This window comes from Pundamilia nyererei, unplaced genomic scaffold (genome assembly GCF_000239375.1).
Source record: "Pundamilia nyererei isolate P.nyererei 1_Seehausen unplaced genomic scaffold, PunNye1.0 scaffold00064, whole genome shotgun sequence".
NCBI lineage: Eukaryota > Metazoa > Chordata > Actinopteri > Cichliformes > Cichlidae > Pundamilia > Pundamilia nyererei.
The window spans coordinates 483668-507189 of NW_005187465.1; the positions used below are offsets into that span (position 1 = coordinate 483668).

Consider the following 23522-nt stretch of genomic DNA (forward strand, 5'->3'; position numbering starts at 1 on the left):
TGTATATGTGTGTGTGTGTGTGTGTGTGTGTGTGTGTGTGTATCCACATTCTGTATATTATCATAACGGCCGAGCAGCTCAGTCAGCATTAACAACTTTGTCCTTTAGCCTCCGGAGTTTTAGAAGCAGTAATCTGCACTGTGAGATGCACTTACATGACAATGACTGCAGGCGCACAAATGTACTGCGTGCACTAGCAGTTACAAACGAGCCTTAAATTGTCATTGATTACAGAACATGAACTGTGTCACGTGAAGAAAATTTAAAAAAGGAAAAAGACACTCTTCCTGAGCTGCCTGAACAATATTGTTTTCTAGCTTTATTTTAAGTGGAGATTTATCTAACAGGCCATCTGAATAGCTTCGGTCTCGTGCTGCGGACACTTTCGTTTCATTATACTTTTACTGTACTTTCATCTTTTTCACAGGATATTCGGTTTCAAACAGAATTCTGTTTCTGTGCCGTCCATCATAAAAGGGAGAAGTTGGTTTTGATTTGCCGTGCTGTTTTCTGCACATTTGAACACGAATTTAAAGCAGTGACAAAACCATTGTGGTTATTTCCTGGCGCAGCTTCACTGACACCCAGGAATTCAAAAATATGTCAAACAGAAGGTTTATATCAGCGAACGTAACACAGCCAAGAATTCTGACTCAGTTTTCTGCTTTTGTAACATGGTCATGTAACACTTTAGGATTTAGGAGTTGATAAGTATTTTGTATTTTCTTTCATTTTCAGGCTGTGTGCCCTGGATACTTGTTAAATAGCCTCACCTGTGATTTCTAATGCAGATTAATTTGGCTGATCATAGAGAAAGAATTATAATTTTTCAAAATCCTCTTTTTTTCCATGCTCTGAATTGTCAAGGTGCTATAAAGGTTTGTTATTGCTTAGCCGACACTGAATGTGTCTTTTGTCACTTGTATCTGCTCTCCTATTCTTGCACACCACTTTGAAAAAGAAGTAAAAGCCATTTTTACAATCCCCAAAAGACTGAAAATTGGAAGAAAAAAAAATACAAAGAAGAAACTGAATCTTGCATCCATCAGGTGATCAAAGGAAGCTATTGAGGTAGTGAAAATTTTGAGCCAGAAGACTGACGTTTCCTGCTGTTTTTGTGTGCGCTGCTTGTAGTGAACTACCGAGCACTGACACTACAAGCTACTCGAAGCTATTTTTATCCCTGCTGTGTACATAGCTTCAACTTAAACCACAGCCAGTTTCTCGCTGGTTCTCTTTTAGTCTTACATGTCTTAATCTGACAGAGCATATTTAAAGTGGTACAGTAACAGTAACTGCTGGACTGTGCAGTTTGTTTGCTACAGTACCGTCACCACAGGCTGTTTAGTGCAGGTGCGCTCTTATATTTCACCCCGAGGTATAATATATCAATGCAAAACTTTGTCACATTCATGTCAGCCTTTGGTAACACCATACAAATACTTGTATTGGCATTAGTAATTTATTAATGGCCATGATGCGGCAGTAGTTAGGTTTGACAGAACAGACCTGCTCTGATAGCATCTAAATAAAAACATCAGTCAGGTGGTACATACAGTAAGACACTGAATATCATACAAAGCAAGCTATAGCAGAGAATATGGGCAATAAACCAGAATACTTATGTCATTGTTTTATTTTATTTTATAGATCTTTTAATTGCACTGTTTACTTTTGTGAAACCATCCTGCACTTAACAAGACAAACTATGGTTAACAAACACATAAACCCACCATACATTTATTATTAATTGAACAGTGCAGAGAGGCAGCTCTTCTTAGCCGTCTTTAGCTGAATGTCTTTTAATTCCACACAGAGGCTTCTTAACTGTGAGCTTAAGGTTTGACCAATGTGTGAGCATTTGCATCACTGTATCTACGTGAACCCCCAATGCAAATCCCAGTTTTCTGCGGAGCACAGCTACTGGCTGTACTCCAACAGTTAGCTGCTGCTGCTGCTGCTGTTGCCCGGCAACGTACAGTATTTCATAGTTCAACTCTGCTCGGGTGCTGAGCAGAAGTCAGCTTTTCATCTCTCCACCATACATCTATACCAGGAGACCGCTCACATGTCTGTGTCAACATATGTGCGTTTCTTTAAAATGTGCTGTTGAGGATTATCTCGAAATAATCTCTGTTGGGTTTTTCTGATAATCGGCTAAAAAAAACACAAAAAAGAAACAAAAGAAAGAAAACAGAAAAAAACAAAGCGGAATGTTCCTTTTAAAGTATCCACATGAGGCTAGTTTCAGCTCATTTTACAGTCAAATTGCTCTGCTAGTTTGAAGTTTTAAATGAAATAAGAACGGTTCCTGAGTAATCTGGGCTCCTGCACCACATTTACCTTTTACGGTTATGTAAGGTACATAATAGCACCTACGCCAATGTATTTCAACACAGGTTATGTTTTCAATCTTTTCCATCTGTCAGATATGCTACACTGACTTATGGTAATTATCAGCTTTAAATCAAAATGACATATTTTCATCTGGCCTGCCTGTAGCAATGTCTGCCTTTTCTTGTTTATAAGGCAGTGGATGTAAGTCAACTGGTGATTCTCAAAGCACTTCCAACCATCAACTGGTCCTCTGAAGGGGCAGTGGATGGGACAAGAGTAGATAGTACTTTCATACTAACACATTACAAGTCTGTTTTGGTTGGTTTCTGGTGTTTGGGTTGACTTCATGTGCACACAGCCATAGCTTGCGGCATTCCGATTCACCCAAGCGCAGTCTGTGAAAACTGCAGACCAAGACTTCAGAATATCGTTGCAACTTATTACACAGTCGACCCATGCACTGACTTGTAGCACATCAGGCTGTTAATTTTTAAATACTGCCATGAGCGCAAGCCCCTCATCATGGGTAGAGGTAGACTGCATCGTGTACCTCAGTATAAAAGTAAATAGTTGGTATTTGAAATTGTTCACGCTGAGGTTTGTGGATTTTTCTTTTTTTTAAGTAACTGGGACATTATCTTTTGGAAGGAGACATTGTTGCTGAGTTTTTCACCATAACACAAGTGCTACTTAGTTCCAGTACATTCAGGAGATGCAGACATTTCGAAAGCCTGTGGATAAACAGGTAGGGCGTTTAAAGATACTTTGCGAGCACTGTCCACATACCCCACAGGCTCACTTCGCTTCCTCTCCGTGCTGACTGTGCTGAGTTTGTACTTGCTGGTAAAGTGTCAAAGTACACATTGCCGTCACAGATACATGCTGCACACTGTGAAAAATTTGAGTCCCATTAAAAACACTCGCTGGGGCTTGCCTCATTATACCACGAGTGGCGACTTTGAGATTCCTCTAGTCAAGCATTCATTATTGAAGAGCATGTTGGTCATGTTCAGTATAAGCCTGAGATTTGCGACTTTTCCTTTGTCTTTTTTTTATTTGGCAGTGCTGAGTGGCTCTGTTTGCTATTCTCTGCACAAATCTGGCAGGCTTTTTTGTTTGTGTCTAGCTTTTCAAATGAATTCTGCCACTGGACCTCATGTGATTTTTGTTAAGCTAGATGAGGTGTAGATTAACGTAAATACACAGGTCCTGATAGCTTGCATTTAGAGTACACAGAGCTCGGCACCAGGTCTAATAAATAACCTTTGCTGCCACTGAAGTAATGATCGGTGGTTGGATTTCACAGTTCCACAGGCTGTCTGCTGGTAGGTGACTGATGCATTTTAATGGCCAAAGGCTTTAGCGATCCAGGGAGAGTGTTGGATGAGTAGATGGCTTAGATATTTTATCTGGCACTCAGAAAATACAAGTAACCACATAAAGGACAGTTGTCAGTATGCTAAGATAGATAGATAGAGAAGTCCTTGCATTTTCATGGGAGATTCTTTCTGTTTTAAGGAAAACTGTGCTCTTAAGAATGCTCTTCATGCCAAAGTGCACACACCATCAACAAAGATGGAATGAAGCAGCTGTGCAGTATTGCTTGCAGGCAAAACATGGTCGGGGTTTTCTCTTATATGATTGCTGCATGAGTTCCTTGATAAAATGTTGTCAGTATCATTCCTGAGGGCTGTTTACTATAATAATGCAGCACAGTGGCAACAAAACCGTCGGAAATTGTGTCCATTTCTTTAAGAGTAGCCATAGTGACCATGATGTCCCTGTGCTTAAATGTCGCTGCGTTCCTGTGCTCTGTCCTCAGCTGTCCCCTTCCCCTTGAGCCACCGCCTTACGATGAAGGAAGTGTTTGACTGTGAAGGGAAACCTCGCGTGGATCTCCTGAAGGCCCATCTCACCAAGGAAGGTCGTGTGGAGGAGGCCGTGGCGCTCCGAATCATCAATGAGGGAGCAGCTATCCTGCGTCAGGAGAAAACTATATTAGACATCGAGGCACCGGTCACAGGTATGAAACCTTTCACAGACACTTACCTGAGACTTAAAGTCAAACTGCAGCATGGCGAGCCTGGAACTTGAAACGACTGAGTGTTCAGATTAAAGATGTAGATCTGTTTGGATGTAGATCAGGAAAAGAAACAGGTGTTTTAATGTTGGCTCATTTCTGCTGAGTGTTGCAGTAAACCATGACAATGAGGCAGCCTGCGCAATAGCCAGGAGCAAGCTCACTTGACTAGAGCACAGTCATTGCTAATTTAGTTTACTTTAGTTTGATGCCAAGCTAAAATGTTTGCTCAGATATAATATGACATGGGGCTGGCATTTGAGCTTGCATATGAAATTTTCTAGTTTAAAATCCTTTATATTAGGAAGTTAGAGGGTCTGCTCTGTCTTGATTTTATTGGACAGCTGATATTCGAGAAGAACCGGAAGCAAGTGTTAGATAAATAGAATTGAATTTGTCTTTTTAACTTTCATCATCACAGTTCATCCATCATTTAGTGATTGAAAAAAGTTTTACATTTTTAATTAATTCATAAAATATTTTAAGGAAGCAGTCAGAAGTAATAAAGAAAAACCAAGGGATATAACGTCTTGTTGTTGTTTTATTTTTTCAATTTCTCAGACTATTTTTGATCTGGACTATATTTGCCAGGGAAACTGTTCAAACGAAGCATATAAAAATGAGTCCTGTTTAAGTTAAAACTGTCTTGACTCTGTACAGTAGTACCACATTGTCATGTAAAAAAAAACTTTAAGCTTTTTGAATTAAAAGTTGTCTACAAGTAACTGTCAGTGAGACACAGTGAGAGCTGACAAAAAAAAAATGCAGCACCTAACTTTAATTTCCTAAACTGATGATAAAGTCATCAACAGCTCTGTGACAGTAAACTTGAGCTAGCTTAACCAAGTACGTCTACCGTGCTACATGCTAACATTTGCTAGTTAGCATAAAAGACAGCTGATGCTATTACCCTTATTTGTCAGGTAAGTTAAGACATTTTAATAAATTGTGAGAGGGATCTTAGATCAAATTTCTGCTCCTTTATGATCAGTATTTTTTAAAGAGAACAGAGAGCACAAGTGATTTTTAAAAATAGATAAAGGAGAATTCGTGTGAATACAACAGGAAGCTGTCACTACCAGGCAGAATCATCATTATCTTGTTAAATAAGTCCATGTAAAGTAGTTCAGCGGTATCTCAGAAGCACTGTCTCTGCGCAAATTTCTGGTCTGTTAGGATGATGTTAATCCCATAATGTTTCCTTCTTTGTCTACATTTTGCTATGCAGCCAGTTAATCGGGTTGGAAAACACTAGTTTGAAATATATAAAAATATATAAGTCAAAGCTTTAAACCTATATTTACTTTAGATGTAAGTAGAGAGTATAAAAGTTAAAACAAATGCTGAGTTTAAAAGCCTGAAGTATCTCTCATGTATAAACAGATAAAATCTTTTTTCTGCTGAAAACCCTGCAGTGTGTCCTAGTTATGCTCTAAAATATTAACATGCCTCAGCCCGACACAAAAGTATCCTGTGTACTCAACCGTGGCTTCCCATCAAGAAAATTTAATTAAGAGACTTAGTTGGGTTTTTTTTTTTCTTTTACATCATCTATTTAGCCAATTTTATCTTACTAAAGTTGTGAATATAAATACATTTTAAAGTAAAACTCAATATTGTTTCTTGTACTAGTGAAATGTCAGACTCTGTTGTAGCCGGTTGTATTTCAGCTAAATTTAACATGATTCTGTCGCCAATATGATAAAGGGGTTATTTGGGGCTCTCACTGGTCGACTGCTTACCACACATACTGTATAATTACAACACCCACCTCTTCAGCTTTCAACCTTTGTTGCAAGTAATTTCTCTAACTTTCCCTATTTTCTGTCTGTTGCTTTCTTACTTCTTAGTTAAAAAAAAACAAATACTGTTTTCAAAAAAGCCATTTATAAGGTTAACAGAAAATGGTCCAAAAAAGTGAAAGAGTTGTCTAAGTAAAAATGCATTGTTGATGATGGAGGTCGAAGGAGAATGGCCGTACTGCTTTGAGTTGATAGGAAGCATAGTCCAACCTATAGGATTTTTTACACTGATTCACATGTTTGGTTATTTTAAAAAATCGAATATATTGGTCATTCTTTTTTTTCCCAGGCATACAAGACACAAACACATTTCCCAAACATTTGTTATGTGTGGTCATTTGTTAGTTTGTACTGAGCTAATGTGACGGTGCAGTTTTAAGAGAATCTTGTTTGATTGCCACAGCGAGTCACAGAGTACTCGTTTAAGCTCTGGCTGATTCGGCTCACATCAGCTGGTTGTTGTGTTTGTGGCGTTCAAAGCTCTGGAAGCATAGCATGAACATTCATAGCATTGTTAAAAGGTGTTTCTCTTTTTAAATTTTCATTTACCAACCTTTATAAATACAGAGACAGATATGTTGACAAATAGCTCATTTTGCCCAGAATAGCAGCAATATTGGGGTCTAATAGGAAGTCAAAAAACGACTCATGACAACCAAGATATGCAGAATCAGGTGAGCTACAGCATCAGAAAACCACTCCTGTCAGCTAAGAACAGGAAACTGAGGCTAACATTCACACTGGCACACCAAAATTGGACAGAGAAGACTGAAAAGACTGGCTAGATTGATGAGTCTCAGTTTTCTATATTCAGATGGTAGGGCTTGCATACGTCCTACCTTCTGTCAGACTCATCTAATAGCACCTTTGGGATGTGGTGTAACAGGAGATTGACATTATGGATGTGCAGCTGACAAATCTGCAGCAACTGTGTAATGTTATCGTGTCGATATGGACCAAAATCTCTGAGGAATGTTTCCAGCACCTTGTTGAATCGATGGCTATGGTATAATTGAGGCAGTTCTGAAGGCAAAACAGGGCCCAACCTGGTACTAGGAGGGCAGGGTGTACCTAATAAAGTGGTTGGTGAGTGTATATTGAACATAAATGTGAATGCACATGTAATTATGCATTTACCTAGCTTCCTATCAGCTTAATGTCATCAAAGATGACAAATGCACTTCAGGAGAAGGCCTCAGCTCAACCTGCATCAGCAAAATGGAGGCTTTATGTACTAAGTATGAAATATGTATGACAAACTAAGTATTATGTCTGCACATTTGTTTATATCTGTGTGAGCGCGAGCAGTGTTTGAATGTCTCTGCAGCCGATTATGCATGTGAATCCTTACTTGCACGCATGTTTTACGGGTGTTTGCGCATGAGCTTGCATGTATGTGCGCATGTGTGCTTTTGATTGCTTTAGTCACACAAGAAGTCTCCCACTCACATTGCTCTAAGCTTTGAGTGGGCGAAGGCCACTGTGGAGCTGATAGGGGAGACGGAAAAGCGAGAGGAGATGGAGGGTGAGTAGGAGAGAAGGAGACAGAGAAAGATGATAATGAAAAATTGAAGGCAGCGAGGAAATGAGATGTGGGTTTGCACTCCAGTGCCACAGTGTTCACTACGAAAAAGTATATATCTCCCCGGGGGCTCGAGATTTTTCTAACTCTGGGAGGCGTGAGCGTCTCATTTCTCAGAAGCAGAGGACAGAAGCCTTTCAGCTAGAGTAGAGACCTTAGAAATATCTCAATACAGCGACACCTAAAGAGGGGAGAATTTCTAACATGGCATCCATCAGATCCAGATGCACACGCAAGAATATTATTCTCATAACATGCCGCTCTGCTGACAGGCCGTGCTTTCTCTATATGTGAGCACTAAAGAGTTAAAAGAATGAAGAACACTTCCAGTGACAATGTGAATAATTAAGTGCTCCGAGTTCTCCATGGAAGGAGAGAAGAAAAGTGCACATAGTAGATGGAGTAATCCAGAGAGCCCATTCCGTGAAACCATATTTTTCACCTCACACAGAATACGCTCAGATCTTTATGCTTATGGCATAAGTAGTTATTTTTATTTATGCCTTTGTTTATAGTTACATTACATCCATATTTCCCTGTACGCAATATTGCATTATTAACGAGAGCCCGTTCTACAGCTACATTCTTAACTGTTGCAAAAGGTATTACACAACAAAACAAACGCGAGACATTTTTATCAGATGCAAATAATCAGTAGAGTCACGATACAAACAGCAGCATCTCCATGCATCTGCACAGCCTGGCTGTCTATTTATGCAGCTAACCTGCATGCAGAAAATGAAGACACACACCTCTGGTACAAAGTGTACTATTCTGTAACGCCATGAGCTCCTGTCACAGTGGTCTCTACTGTCTGTCTCTCATCTCCTGTTCTTCAAACCTTCAAAAACAATAAATATCAAGCCTGGAAATCCAGGCGATACATATAGAAACTCACAACTTATCACTGTCGTGTGAAAAAAGACAACAGTGATGAAGTCAGAAGTATCGGTCGAATCTTGAATGTTTTGTTTCGTGAAAGCACTGCAATGGCTGCAAATGGTTTTACAGGCTACGGTAGGTATGACCGAAATGATAATGTACTGCATTTTTTTATCCTAGCAGACGGGAAAAAGATGCGTGCACATGTTGGCAAAGAAGAGAAAAGGATTTTCAGTGGGGGGGGGTTTCTTTTCGGTTTCATAACATCTGCCTTTTTGGGGTGTTTTTCAGTCTGTGGAGACATCCATGGGCAATTCTTTGATCTTATGAAGCTGTTTGAAGTGGGAGGATCACCAGCTACAACACGGTACCTGTTCCTTGGTGACTATGTTGACCGTGGCTACTTCAGTATTGAGGTAAATCCAAAAGAATATTATTAAGAACGCCACACAGGAATCCAAATAGGAAAAAAAACATCACAAGTAACATTTTTCTTGTGCTTGTTTCAACAGTGTGTTTTATACCTTTGGTCGCTGAAAATCCTCTATCCAAAGACACTATTTTTACTTCGTGGAAATCATGAATGTAGACATTTGACAGAATATTTCACCTTCAAACAAGAATGTGAGTACCTCTCAGTTCTTCTTTCTCTGTCTTACTACGGTCCTGCGTAGCCTGGAGCTAATGTTAATGCTATATCAAGGTATATAAGGGAATGGAATTCACCTCACCCCAAACTGGTCATGGCAGACGGTTTCTTCCTGTTGAAAGGGAGTTTTTCTTTCCACTATTGCCGAGTGCTCGCTCATTGTTGGTTTCTCAGTATTGCTGTAAGGCTTTTACCTTACAATATAAAGCACCTTGAGGTGACTGTTGTTGTGGTTAGGTGCTATATAAATAAAATTGAATTGGAATTGCCTGTGAGAAGCCGAAAATGAAGAGCTACAAATGCAACAAGTTAAACAAATTCAAACTGAAAGAACTAAAAGTATGCCTACCAGCCAAAGTTAAACCCAAATAATTACCACTTGCTAACATTTCAGTGTTCAAAAGGTGACTCATTGAACCAAACCATTACTTTTTGTGTTGTGCCAGGTAAAATCAAGTACTCAGAGCAGGTGTATGACTCGTGTATGGACGCGTTTGACTGCCTTCCCCTGGCTGCGCTCATGAACCAACAGTTTCTGTGTGTTCACGGTGGACTCTCACCTGAAATACACACCTTAGATGACATTAAAAAGGTAGCAGTCCAGTCACGCCTCACCACTACCATATCCCACTCTGCTTTCTTTGTGTGTGCCTGACATCAATTTCTGAATCCGTGTGTAAAGTTGGATCGGTTCAAGGAGCCACCGGCTTTTGGGCCCATGTGTGACCTGCTGTGGTCCGACCCTCTCGAAGACTTTGGCAATGAGAAAACCCAGGAATATTTCAGCCACAACACAGTGCGGGGCTGCTCTTACTTCTACAGGTGAGCTTTTTCTTTTGCTACCTGCAGCAACTTCAGATCATGTTTCATAGTGGAGGGAACTTTATTCCTCGCTTGCTGCAATATTTTATTTTATTCTAGGTCTCAGTGAAGCAACATAATCTTAAAACAGAGAGCGCTTCAGCTTTATGGCCTACTTAATGACCTCATGCAAGATTTGCCAGCAGCCTGCTGGTTTGAATAATGTTTAATACAATTTAATACATGTTCATTACTTGCACCAAAGACCTTTTAATACAGTTAAGGTTGAAGCTGAAAAAGTTGTAGTAAAATGGTCAGAAATGCCATAAAAAAATATTTAAGTCATATAAATATGTAGGAGAATATGTAGTTGTAATTATAGTCACATCTACTTGTGTCTTAATGTGGGGACAGTTATAATAATAAGTCTCTTAGCACAGCATCTGTATTTTTGTCTTTGCTGACTGTGGCTGCACCAAATGTATCACTTAATCTCTTTTACACATTTTACATTCCTTAAAGCTTAGTTTCAGCTTGTACAACCGCAATTCCAAAATTGTGACTCTCATCTCGAAAGCTGGGACAGTTTTACTAAAAAGAAAGAGGTGAAGGAATATTTAGAGCATCTTAGTGAGGCAAAGATTCTCAGATATAAAGATGGAAAGAGGACCAATCTATACAAAATTGTGTCTACAAATTGTGGAACAACTTTATGTCAACATTTGTCAATGTGAAATTGTGAATACTGTGATGTTTGGGCCCTCAGGTGGCACTGTGTTAAAAACAGGAATGACCGTCATGCATGAGCTCAGCACGAGTTCACGGTGCTATCCACAAATGCAGGTTAAAGCTCCATCATGCAAAGAAGGATCCATATGTGAACTTGATCCAGAAGCGCAGTCTTCACTGAGCCTATGTTCATTTAAAATTGAATGAGACAAAGTGGAAAACTGCCCTTTGGTCAGATTAGTAAAAATGTTGATTTTTTTCATCTGGACTAAAGAGGAGAGGAACACTGTCGCACTGGAAAAACAGTGTTAATGCTGAAAGGTATATACAGCAACATTTGCCGTCATCTAGACATTGTCTTTTTCAAGAAAGACTGGATATTTGAGCCACATACTGCAACTATTACAACACCGTGTCTTCATATTAGAAGAATCCAGGTGCTGAACTGCTCTGCCTGCAATCCAGACCTTTCACCAACTGAAAACATTTGAAGCTTTATCAGACAACAATGAGAAATACACTCTTCCTCAAAATGCAGCAGCTCAGTTCTCATATGTTTGCTTACTGTTAAAGAGAGGAGGGTGCTAAACAGTACTAAAAATGCCCCTGCCCCAACTTTGTTTTTTTGAGATATTCTGATGCCATCAAGTTCAAAATGACACTTTTTTTTTCTTAAAATGTTACATTTCCTCTGCTTAAGCATTTGATGTTTTCTGTGTTGTATTGTGAATAACATGTGGGTCTATGAGACTATTTTTATACAGCATCCCAAGATTTTTGAAACTGGGGTCACAGATTGTTCTTAGAAGAACAGGATATATCTATATTGCTCTAGATTGGTTATCTGCAGCCAGCATCTCCCTATTTGGAGAAATCTCTTAACCGCTTACAGAGTCGTGATCGCAGTTGAGGTTTAGCAAAATTTGATAATAAAAAATATATCCTTGGTATGTTGAACATGACCCCCGGTCTCTAATTGTAAGTTTTAAAGGAAAGACTGCAGCTCACACTGTGAAGCTGTCTACAATAAATCCAGGCTGATATAAATAGGGCAAGCTTTAAAAAAAAAAAGAAAGATAGAAGCGCATGTGCTTTGATCTTGAAGTAGGTGGCTATTCATCAATTGTGTGTATGTCACACTCTTTCTACTTGGAGTACAGTTAAGAGATGGAAGAAGATGGGAGGACAGGGATGACATGCATTTAAAGTTAACACCCTTAGTTATCACTGTTGATGATCTCATTTAATCTTTCAAGGATAATGTTGGGTGAAATTTGACTGTTGCACAGAACCCATGCAAATGAGCTCTTAATAGCAAAAATAGATGTTAGGATTATAAGCTATTAATAGATATCAAACATTTTTTTTTTATACCTGAGCACAAATCAAATGTGGACACAGCTAACATGAACACAGAAGGATTCAGACAGATAAGCGTATCCCTGACCCTTACAGTGTCTATCAGTGAAGGAGTCCCCATGGCCTGAGGTTAGCGTGGGTGATAAAGCAGTGGTAAATATGTCAAATAAAAACTGAGGCAGAAACGATGCCCTGGTAACGTATCAAGATGATAGGAAGGCAGAGGAAGAGTGAGCGCTGTCCTAATGTTGTTGTGAGATGGAAGAGAGCCGTGGAAGTAGGTGGTGGTGAGGAGAAGAGATTAGGTGGCAGTTATGGTGAGAGTTTTCTTAATGAAGGTTCAGAACAGCACAGAGCCATGCGTGGGAGCTGCAGATCTGCTCAAATCACAGAAAGACATGAAGACTTGCTCTTCTACCAAAGAGTAAATGGCATTCTGGACAGAGTGTGTAGGATAATTGTAGTTCCCATTATAATCCATTTTTAATTTAATTCCTGTGTATTTTCAGGCACCGAAACTAATATCTAAGAAAGTGTCCTTTTTTGTCCAGTTGTAACAGTTTTAAAGAAGTGTTATCTGCTTCTGAGGCCTAACTAAAACCATTCTGACAGTTTTGTGTATATTAGTGTGTTAGAGTCTAATTTGCATAGTATTTACAACATTCCCAAAGCATTTTCATTTTTATTTTTGTTTGAGCTTCAAGAACACTGTTTTCTGTTTCGGAGATCACCTTGCTGCAGGAGCAGAGGTTTTCAGATTTCTGTATTAATGTTTCCCTGCAGGATAAAACCAAACTCCAATTAAACATATGAGATCTCTTTGCAGCAATAAGATAAACTTGTTTACTGTGGTTGAATTCTCTTATAAAGCAAGTTTCAGATGTCTGAAGGTGTTGATTATATTACAAAACTGAGGTGAACTTCAATATATTATTCTTTGGAAAATGGATAGCAGTTTAGACCCCCCCACACACACACACACACACACAAAGAGTAAAACACAACGCAGGTACTTGAGAATAGTGAAGACGAACAAAGAGAAGCCAATAAAGTGTTTTAACTTCTCCTTTCACTCCTGTTAAACGGTCACTGATAGCTGTTCACCAGGAGATGGGAGCTCAGTGAGGATTATTCTGTGGATGTGTGGAGGCTGCTGCTATAATAGTCATCTATCTCCCCGTGGCTTAGTTCCTGCCTTCGCTCTCAAACATACCTCTCCATCATTATGACTCTTGCTAAGCTTACAGGATGCATGCTACACAGAGAACCTCATTCTGTATTATTGACAAATGACAAAAATTGTAATAGAAATCGAGCAGGAAACGCAGTGTATCGAAGATGCAGTCGGGTACAGATGAGGACAGAATTATCAGCCCACATTTTTTACATTATGTTACTCTGCATACACAAAAAAAATTTTTTTTAAAAACTGCCAGGGTTCAAAATTATTATCTCCCCTGATGCTGACAGTTAATTGTGTATCCTTTTTGCTGGATAACAGGCTGAAATCATTTGCCACACATGTTTCCTTAGCAATGCCTGTTTCAAGCTCCTCCAGAGTTGATGGTCATCTGGTATGGACCTTGATCTTCAGTTCATGCCCGTTCAATGGGATTCAAATGAGGGCTTGAATCACCCCGTCAATAACGTCCACTTTGGTCTTCTGAACAAAGAGCAACATTTGTTTTGGGGCATTGTCATGTTGGGAGACAAAGCGACTGATTTATGTTTTCTTTCAAAATCCTTCTTTTTTGGAGATCACTTCTACTTTGATGAGAATTTGTATGCTAGACACAGTAAAGCATTCCCACAGCATAATACACCCACCACCATGCTTCACTGTGGGGTCGGTCTTCTTTTGACCTCTCCCTTCTTTCTCTAAACATAAGCAGTGTTGATATGACCAAAGAGCTCTTTGGCCTGCTCTCTCTGAATTTCTTGATGATGTTTCTCACAAGGTATCTTTGATACCATCTCCTGCTTTGTGAGCATCAACAATTCTTTTTCTCAAGTAAAAACTGATTTATTTTGTTTGTGGCACGATGCTTTCTCAAGTGACGGCTCAAACATTCGCTGAAGTTTTTATACTCTGTATAAATTGGAAGATAACCCCTCGGTTTTATTTCACAAGCTTTTGAGCATCACAAAGTTAAAGCACATCATTACACAGTAGTGGTTTGTGCAGTTACTCAATAAAAAGGTCCTTTTTTCCAGGGAGGCTAATAAGATTAACCCTGGTAATTTTTGTTTTTCTGAAATCATTCTGTTATTCTTTGCAAATAGAAATAATGTATGCTTTCTAAAGAAAATTAGTAAGAAAAAACAAGAAAAATATTTTTCTCTGTTTGAAAAAATACTTAAAAATTTAGACAAAATCTTTCAGTTTCATGGGGGATCAAATAATTTTGCACATATAATTATTAGACTTCCCCAATGTGTCTTCCATGAACGCAGTTAGCAATGAAATTGTTTTTTCCCATAGTTTGGAACAGCATGCCTGCCTTTGGCTTTTCTGTGATACAGTTATCACATACAGGGAAATTTGCTTCTTTTTGTTTTCTTCTGTTGTTTTTGTTGTTGTTGCAGGCAGGTCCTTTTTTGTTCCTCAAGTGACCTTTGATGAATTGCAGTTCTTGGCACTTGTACATTGACTTCATTTTTCAGCCTTGGATGAAATGCATAAGTGCAGGCTTATCTTGTTCAGTAATGTGATGTAGTAATGCTGCATATGATTTAAGGTTCTGCATTAAATCTGTTGTCTCATAAAGTATAGACAAATACATCACATCGTGTGTTTGTTTACCTTGGCCTTTTATTCTTGTCAGTCTTATTATTATGATATCAAAGCACTAACTAAACATTTCTCATGCGCCAAGGTACAATCAGAAAAGTGTGAGTCAGCTAAGTGATTATGGATATGTTTATATGATTTCATAGCTTTTATAGTGGGGGGAAATGAGATTAATGACCACCAGCCTGGCAGATGGATTTTCTAAGGTGAAAGGGGAAAAAAACTCTGTTTCACACTCACAACACGCCACTTCCATCGCTCTCTCGGTCTCTTTCGCTCATACTCACTTGTCAGATTCCTCGCGCTCTCTCACTCACAGGCTCACCGACACATTATTGTGTGTTTTCACAAAGGCAAGAAAAAGAATGTGAGCTGCAGGCAGGCATTGTGTGGGTATTCTTTTCCTTTGCAGTAATCAATAGATAGAGCGGACAAAAGAAAAGGAAAAAAAAGTACATCAGTGCATGATGAGTTCTTTATTTTTATCTTGTTACACGACATGGAAAGAAAACAAAACAGAAAAATGCTGTTTGCAGCTGTAACAGGCTTAATCTTCAGTATGTGTGATGCAAAACTGCAGAAATGCATTGTGGATGTGTTTTTTAATAGAATCTGTTATATAACATTTTTTGAGAACAGCGTTTTGCAGATCGGTAACGGTGCAGCAATTAAGGCAAAGGGTTTCAACACATTCAAGCTAATCCTGTGGTTTGTATATTGGCCACTAAAGGAGGGTTGCCCGTGCGACCTACTTACATATGGTGGATGGCATAGTTTCGCCAGGTGCTTAGGGCACAGCAGTCTCCTTGTTGTTTCTTCCGGCACCAACCTTTGAGGGCTTAAATATTTTAAACACTTCTGAAAGTTTGATGGGTCCAAGGATGGCAGCGACTTTAGGGAAGTGCAGGAGGAGAGGATTGTTGCTGGGGAGGGTTATGTTGTAGAGATTCAGAGAAAGATGAAAGCGCTGAAGCGATTATGTTTACATTTTTTTAATAATTTCAATCAAGCTTTTCAAAGCAGCTACTTTTCTGACGATTGTCAGTGTAAAGTGAAGATATTTCTATTTTAGACAAAACTAGCTAACTAGTTATATATCAAAGCATAGTGGAGAGATTAACTAACAGTATAAATATTACATAGTACAACATAGACGTAGCCAACGTCACATTAAATGAAGTCCCATTTTAAGTCCATGAGATGAGCGTTTTCGCTGTCTTTGTGTTCTGAAACTGGATGTGATGAGCGAGAGCTTGATCTTGCTGTTCATTGGCTAATGACTTGTTGATCACAAGTTGTTAGCCAATAAACACACCCGTTCTGACATTTAGAGTAAGGAGATTTTATATAATGGACTTCGTGTTTTATTCAACAGGCCCCAAAATGAGTGACTGAGACCATAAAATCACATGCAAAGTTTTTCATAAGGTCGAAATCTGTTTAGACTTCTATTGAGGTTTCACACCATGACTTTATGTGCACATTGTTTGAGATTTGTTCACCAGATTAGACGGAGTACAACCACTGGTTGTTAGGGAAACATTCCCCAATTGGTTTGCAGTAGTTCCCGGAGGTTGTTGGCTCTCACTGGGTGAAATCAGTTGCAAAGAAGGCGGTGAACCAAAAACCTCCCAGTAGATTGCCATGGTTGCCTGCATGTTTGACTGCAAACACTTTATCTATCAGCCGAGCAGTAGTAAAACTTGAAAAAGTGCAAGGCGATCTGGAAGTGGAGAAGGATAACCTTCAAAGTAAAATTTGTGCTTCAGAGCTTGTGAACGTTTTAAAAAGCACAGCTTTTACTTTAACCTCCTAAGACCCGAACTCTTCCATGGCATGCATTTTTAATTTCTCTTTGATATTTGGGCTGATTGGGACCTGAATGTAAAAACAAAGAATTACCAGATTTTTTTAAACCTGATTTTTGTTTCTAAGAAAAATAAGAGCCACATATGAGGACATTCGTTTAAAATTTCGATAGATCAGTGGCAGTATAATGTCCTCGTAAGTGGATATCAGGCCCTTGTAGAGCAAAATTGAGTATTTTGGTCTAAATAACCCAAAATGTGATGTCCACATATGTGGACGCCAGGTCCTAGGAGGTTAAAGACAAATTGTTTCCTTTTAATGTTACACTTATTCAAGTTTTAATACAGCTCAGCTCATAGTTTAACTGCTGTGTTTGTAGACATGCCTTATTCAATTGAGCCTACATTGTCGCCATGATTGTCATGTTCAAAATGGCCAACAAGTTAGTGGTCACATGTCTACAAAACCTCAATAGGTCAGGATGTCATTTTAAGCTACACCCCTCATCCCCTAGTAGTTGTTAAAAAGAACTGCATTTAGTGAACATTCGTGTATGAAAAGCTGAAATCACCAACATCTGGGGTCCATATATTGGAGCTGTTTTGTAATGTTAGGCCCTTCGGTATCTACAGCTGTTGTCTGTGATAGGTCAGTGGAAGAACATCAGGGTAAGAGAGAGTGTATGGCAATCAATTACACTGGAAACAGCCTAGTTTGCGATGTGTGCGAGGTGTGTAGCTGGAGCTGAGGGACTAAAATATATCATTCTTGTAACTTCTTGAAAGCAGCAGCTGAAATAAAGAGATCACAAAGGACTTAAAAAAAAACTTTTTAGAGAAGTGACAGATTGAGGTGATGTTGCATTGAGGGCAGTAATTGCTGCATTTAAAAGGGCTAATTAAACTGTTCTCTAAAATCCTTTTTTCTTTTTTCTTTTTCTTTTAAATCTACAAGACTCAGTTTGAAGAGATAATGTGATTTTTGAACGACAACCTTTCAGGTGTTACAAATCTCAGGTGACAGCTGCTAAATGTACCCTACTGTGGTTGGTAGCTGAAGGTGATCCACTTGTCATTATTTCTCCCTCCTGTGTTAGGGAGGCCTGATGCACTGCTCCATGATTCATGGCTATGAAACTCTGGCCTGAACTGTAACACTGGAAGTCATGTGTTAGCATTGTTAGTCTTCATGGGACATATTCTTGTCCATCTGGCTAGAAAACAAAATACATAAACAAATAAGGAATACCACTATGGCATACAGCCACATTTTAATTTGTTTTTTTGGAAATGAACGTATCTTAAGCAGAACTAGAGAGGTTGTGTGACAGTAAAATCAAGGATTGGATCAAATAGGTTCCATTTCAGATTATACTCATATACTCGTTTTTTTGTTGTTGTTGTTTTTATAGCTGTAGCTGAAACACATCCACTAATAGGCTGAACATTATGAGCACTCCTGCCTAATATGCTGTCGGTCTTTTTTGTGCTCCGGCCTGCTTTCAAGACCTCTGAGGACACCTTATCCAGCACCAAAATGTTTGAAGCAGATGCTTTAAGTCCATTTATAGTTTTTCTCTCACCGACACTGCCTGGGAGACCCCACATTTGTTATAATTTCTGAGATGTTTGGAGTAATGGCAGAGTGAAAATATCAATTCTAGTCGACAGAAATACCTCAAACGCTTCCAGTTCAATAAAGTGAGATGATTATAAGGAATTGAACTTTGATATACAGAACAGTGCACACAAAGATACGAAGGTGAAGCAGCCCTTTTTTGCGAAGCACTACATAGACAAACAAAGCAGCCACAGTCTTTAGCAGCACATTTCCTGTAAGGACGGAGCTGAGAGGCAGGAAGGTCTGACTGCCGCTATCTGGCTTTTATATATTTATTTTATCACACCAGGTAGATATCAGATGCTTTTTCACACACTTGCATCACCCGTGCAAAATTCTTAGAAATCTGAGAGTGAAACCAGATATGAAATTAGTAAGTCACACCTTAAATAAAATTATACCAAGTCACTCCCATTCTCTGTTGCTTGCACCACTCTGTTATTTTTGCCTCGTGTTGTCACCTCTTAACACAGTTTTCATTGACTATCTTTCAGTTATCCAGCTGTATGTGAGTTCCTACAGAGCAATAACTTATTATCCATAATTCGAGCGCACGAAGCACAAGATGCTGGGTATGTAATCGCTACAAAAAGCACGGAAAGACACACCTATGCACACAAACAAAAATAAATGAATGTTTACCTATTTAAGAGCAATGCTCTGCTTTTCTTCTGTCTTCACCTCCACGTAATGGCGTTGAAGCTACCGGATGTACCGTAAAAGTCAGACGACTGGATTCCCATCCCTCATTACCATCTTCTCAGCGCCAAACTACCTGGATGTTTACAATAACAAAGGTCAGAATATCTCTTCATCTGTTTTGGCCCCATTTTTCATCATCATGTGCAGTTCTGTTGGTTTGTTGTTGTTTTTTTCCTGTGTGCGATATTGTGTTGCTTTCTTGCTGCTGTTTTTATTTAGAATGACAAATATGGGTCCGAATTATATTACGTCATGTAGAATGAACACGTTCGTTTGTTAAATGTTGCAACAGAGAATAGTAAAGTCTGCTGCTGGAAAGGATAAAGATTCCTCCAGTGGAACACCTGCACCACTTTCATTTTAGCTGAATCTAGGTTGCAACTAACTGATGAAAAATAACAGATTTGTAGATCATCAGAAGCACATTTTGGCATTTTATAAACCTTAAAACGTGGCCCTACATCTGATTAAAAAGATTGCCAACAGGCTCCTCAGACTTACGTACTAAAATGTTTTTAACAATACAAACTGCAGTGCACGAGTTAGTGCAACTGCATGTAGCTGTGTGCAGGCATAAAAATGCATCAGGGAGGCCCCGTTTGTTTGTGTTCTCAGATCTGTGTCTTGGTTGCCATAGGCTATGTTAGATGGGGAACGTGGGAGGGACTGTCGGCATTGCTGACTATCTCCATGTGGCTTTATTCCTCCTGATATAACAGTGTCAGCAGTCCCCTGCCTCTGCTAGGCCATCTAGTGGCTGACTTTCTTTTATTTTTCTCCCCTCTCTTTAACATCACTGAGTATAAACATGTTATGGTTCCTCTGAGGACACGTCAGAATGAATCTCACACTGAATCTTAATAACTCTGGAGCAGGATTTTAACACAAAAAAAGTATGTACATTTATCTCCAATAGGCTTATTTAAATCAAATAATACTCAAGATTAAAACTATTCTATGACTGCTTGAGTTGTGGTGACACAGTTATGTCACAGTTATTATCATTAAATGATTTTAATCACAACTGTGATATGCCGTAGTTGCTATGCATCAACGGAGATGCAGAGAAATAAAGTTACTACCAGTGTTTACAGTGCTGTCAGGGCTGTGAGCAACACATGTAGCAGAGTGTATCACAGCTGAACAGACAGAGGCAGAGTGCCAAGCAGTGTCTTAACTCTAACTCGCTTGTATGTAGCGGGAAAGTTTACAAATGATTACCTCACTCACTAGAGTTTTAACATACCATATGTTAAATATTGGCTTTCTACTCGCTACATCATGCTTTCACTGGGCAGCAGTGGCACTATTGAATCTGAAATCTACATAAATTTGCTATTCTAATCTAGAAATCCTTATCCTCACATACAAGATTATAAATAATCAGGCCCTTTCATACCTTAAAGACCCCGTATCACTACACTATCCTAATAGAGCACTTTCCCCCTTTGCCTTCTGGCTTACTTGTGGTACTAGGATAGTTAAAAGTAGAATGAGAGGCAGAGTTTGTAACTTCTAGTCCCTTCTTCAGTGGAACCAGCTCCCAGTTTGGATTCGGGAGACAGATGCACTCTCTAATTTTCCAATAAAACTTTCCTTTTAGATCAAGCTTACAGTTAGGGTGGATCAGGTGACCCTGAACCCTCCCTTAGTAATGCTGCTATAGGTTCAGACTGCTGCAGGACTTCCTATGATACACTAAGCATTGCATATCTACTCACCTCTTCTCACATTTATATACCACTGCAGCATGCCATTAAATCACTGCGTGCTCACAGAGGTTCATCTGATTATTGGGGTTTTCTCCCTACCTTGCACTCATTGAGCTCCTTGAGGCGACCATTTACGTGATCTGATGTCATATAAATACACTTGAATGGAATTTTATTAAATTATTCATTAGACCATTTAATGAACTCTATTCTCTTTTATATGAATACTTCATATCTGCTCTATGGATCTATGTAAAAGGAATTTTATGTTGCCTTCATCAGATCTATAACTACATATTAATGCCATAAAAGGTTATGAGACTTTATGGAAAGTTTTCCTCTTCTGTGTCTCACCTGCCCCAACAGCTGCTGTACTGAAATATGAAAATAATGTGATGAACATCCGACAGTTCAACTGCTCACCCCATCCCTACTGGCTGCCCAACTTCATGGATGTCTTCACCTGGTCTCTGCCGTTTGTTGGAGAAAAAGGTATTTGTATCTGTCCGGGTTTATTTGGGGGGGGGGTGTCAGTTTTCTCCACGGCTCATTGCTCAGTGACTTTACCTTTGTTGCACTCTCTATTTTTTATCCCAGTCACAGAAATGCTGGTGAACGTGCTGAGCATTTGCTCTGATGATGAACTCATGAATGATGAAGATGAGATTTTTGATGGTAAGATGTTTTGTAAATAAACATGCCATTTTTCATTTTTTAGTATTTAAACTTTTCATACACTAAACTACAGATGTGTGAAATATTGAAGGAAAGGCTAACCTATTGTATCTCATTATGGTAACGTTAACATTGATTGATGAACACAGTAATCACAGGTTTGTGGACAAAAACAACCACACAGAGACGCTGGGGAGGAGGTAGTGTATGTCTGATTTCAAACATACTTGCTTGTAGCGGGTGAATGCTGAGCCAAAAGACTTCCTATAGCCAGGTAAACTTTGCGTTCTGTGTTTCAGCAGAATGTCATAGAGGTGCAGTGCACACAAAGTGTATTAACAAGCCTTGAAATTAAAGTAAATTCTCAGCGTTACCCACAAGTCCAGAACACAGCGGCTTTTTCCTGCTTTTACTTTTCATAGTCCCACCCTAGACACATCTGGCCAATAAGTGGACTGAATGTCCTCACGTGGTTTGTATTGAGGTAATGCAGGTCGCTTTTAGTTTTCTCTGTGTTAAAAGAAACCAAAGTGCAGGTTAAAGGCTACAAGTTTACAAACTCTTCAACTGATTTAGACCACAGTAAAACCACAGTAAACGAATTCCAGGTGTGAAAATGCCCTAACACGTCAATCTTAAATCTCCAGAAAAGGGTTGAAGATGTGGAGACTGTTAAGGCCATTGCAGTTTTACACTATTTTTAAACTTGTCAATACGATGAAGGTGATGACTCTGAGCAGCTGCGTATTGATTTACAGCAACCCTTCTCTAGAAGGCGACAAGTGGACCCAAACCATGCCAGCAAAATGCACCTTCACAGCATAATAAAACCTCTCGTTGTAGGGGTCGAGGATTGAGGCCTTTCTTTGATTTGTCGCCCTTTTGTAAATCTCCCAGTGAAATGTGGACAGTGGCGGTCAATGCTGGCCTTTAGTGACATTTTATGATTTTATGCAGCCCACGACTCTAGCAAGGAATGAATTTACTGGACATTTCATTCCTTTACAGCTCATTATGCTGTTTAAATTCACAGCTAAAAAGCTATTAGCCAGCAAAAAAAAAAAAACATCACATGAACTCAAATGGTTTGAGCATATTTATATGAACGCTTGCTAAAAAATGTTTTGAAAACTTGAGAAAGCTTGCTGTAAAGTATGACAGTGACCTAGAACCTATTATAATATCACACATTATTATCAGGTGACAGATAATTAACAGAACATTCTTTGTGTCTAAAGGCTTCAAACTAGTTTTTCATGCACTGTGAAGCTTTATGACACCATCTCTTATTCAGAAAGCCTTTAATGACCGTATACATGTTCCTTTGCAGCCAACGCAGCTGCACAACGCAAGGAAGTGATCAAAAACAAGATCCGCGCTATCGGGAAGATGGCCAAAATGTTCTCTGTTCTCAGGTACATTATTTACACGTGTGTAGAGGTATGATTTCCAAAAAAAAATTTTTTTCCAAATCTAGAGTGCACTCTGTATGTATATCTACTGTTATGAGAGTGGGGACATCCAGTAAAATCGTTTAGCTGCATTTTCTGATCTGTTTGCTGGCCTCTGTCTGTCCTGCAGAGAGGAGAGTGAAAATGTGTTGACACTTAAGGGCCTGACGCCCACTGGCATGCTGCCAAGCGGGGTTCTTTCTGGAGGCAGACAGACACTGCAGAGTGGTGAGTACGAGGCTGGGCCTAAGCCTGTTCGCCATCATTTTCTTCATGACCGACATCAGTCCCCTCCATGACTCTTATCTCTCAAACTGTCTCTCTTCTGCCTTTTTTTCTTCTCTACCTTAAATTAAGTTAGCTTTGTTTTAGCCTCTTACTGACGTTCTTAACTGAAGAGCCTAAGTTAACGTAAAGGTCCAGTCTTCTAGTTTTTTTTAATAGTTTCACATGATGACAGTCATACAAATATGCAAGACAACTGCATCAGTGCTCAGAACAAGTTGTCTTGAATTCAAAGTTCAGACCTAACATTTAAGCT

The 23522-nt window shown here is 39.2% G+C and overlaps 1 protein-coding gene across 2 annotated transcripts in view; it reads left to right on the forward strand.

The window, feature by feature from the left end:
- ppp3ca (protein phosphatase 3, catalytic subunit, alpha isozyme) overlaps nucleotides 1-23522 on the forward strand; it is a 31051-nt gene that overhangs the window by 1370 nt on the left and 6159 nt on the right. For both annotated transcript variants that reach the window (XM_005735400.2, XM_005735399.1), the window contains exons 2-12: nucleotides 4160-4360; nucleotides 8975-9099; nucleotides 9196-9307; nucleotides 9779-9924; nucleotides 10015-10154; nucleotides 18936-19013; nucleotides 19144-19238; nucleotides 21222-21347; nucleotides 21453-21530; nucleotides 22861-22945; nucleotides 23112-23209. In XM_005735400.2, coding sequence (XP_005735457.1) covers nucleotides 4160-4360; nucleotides 8975-9099; nucleotides 9196-9307; nucleotides 9779-9924; nucleotides 10015-10154; nucleotides 18936-19013; nucleotides 19144-19238; nucleotides 21222-21347; nucleotides 21453-21530; nucleotides 22861-22945; nucleotides 23112-23209 — 1284 coding nt within the window. The remainder of the gene's footprint in view (nucleotides 1-4159; nucleotides 4361-8974; nucleotides 9100-9195; nucleotides 9308-9778; nucleotides 9925-10014; nucleotides 10155-18935; nucleotides 19014-19143; nucleotides 19239-21221; nucleotides 21348-21452; nucleotides 21531-22860; nucleotides 22946-23111; nucleotides 23210-23522) is intronic.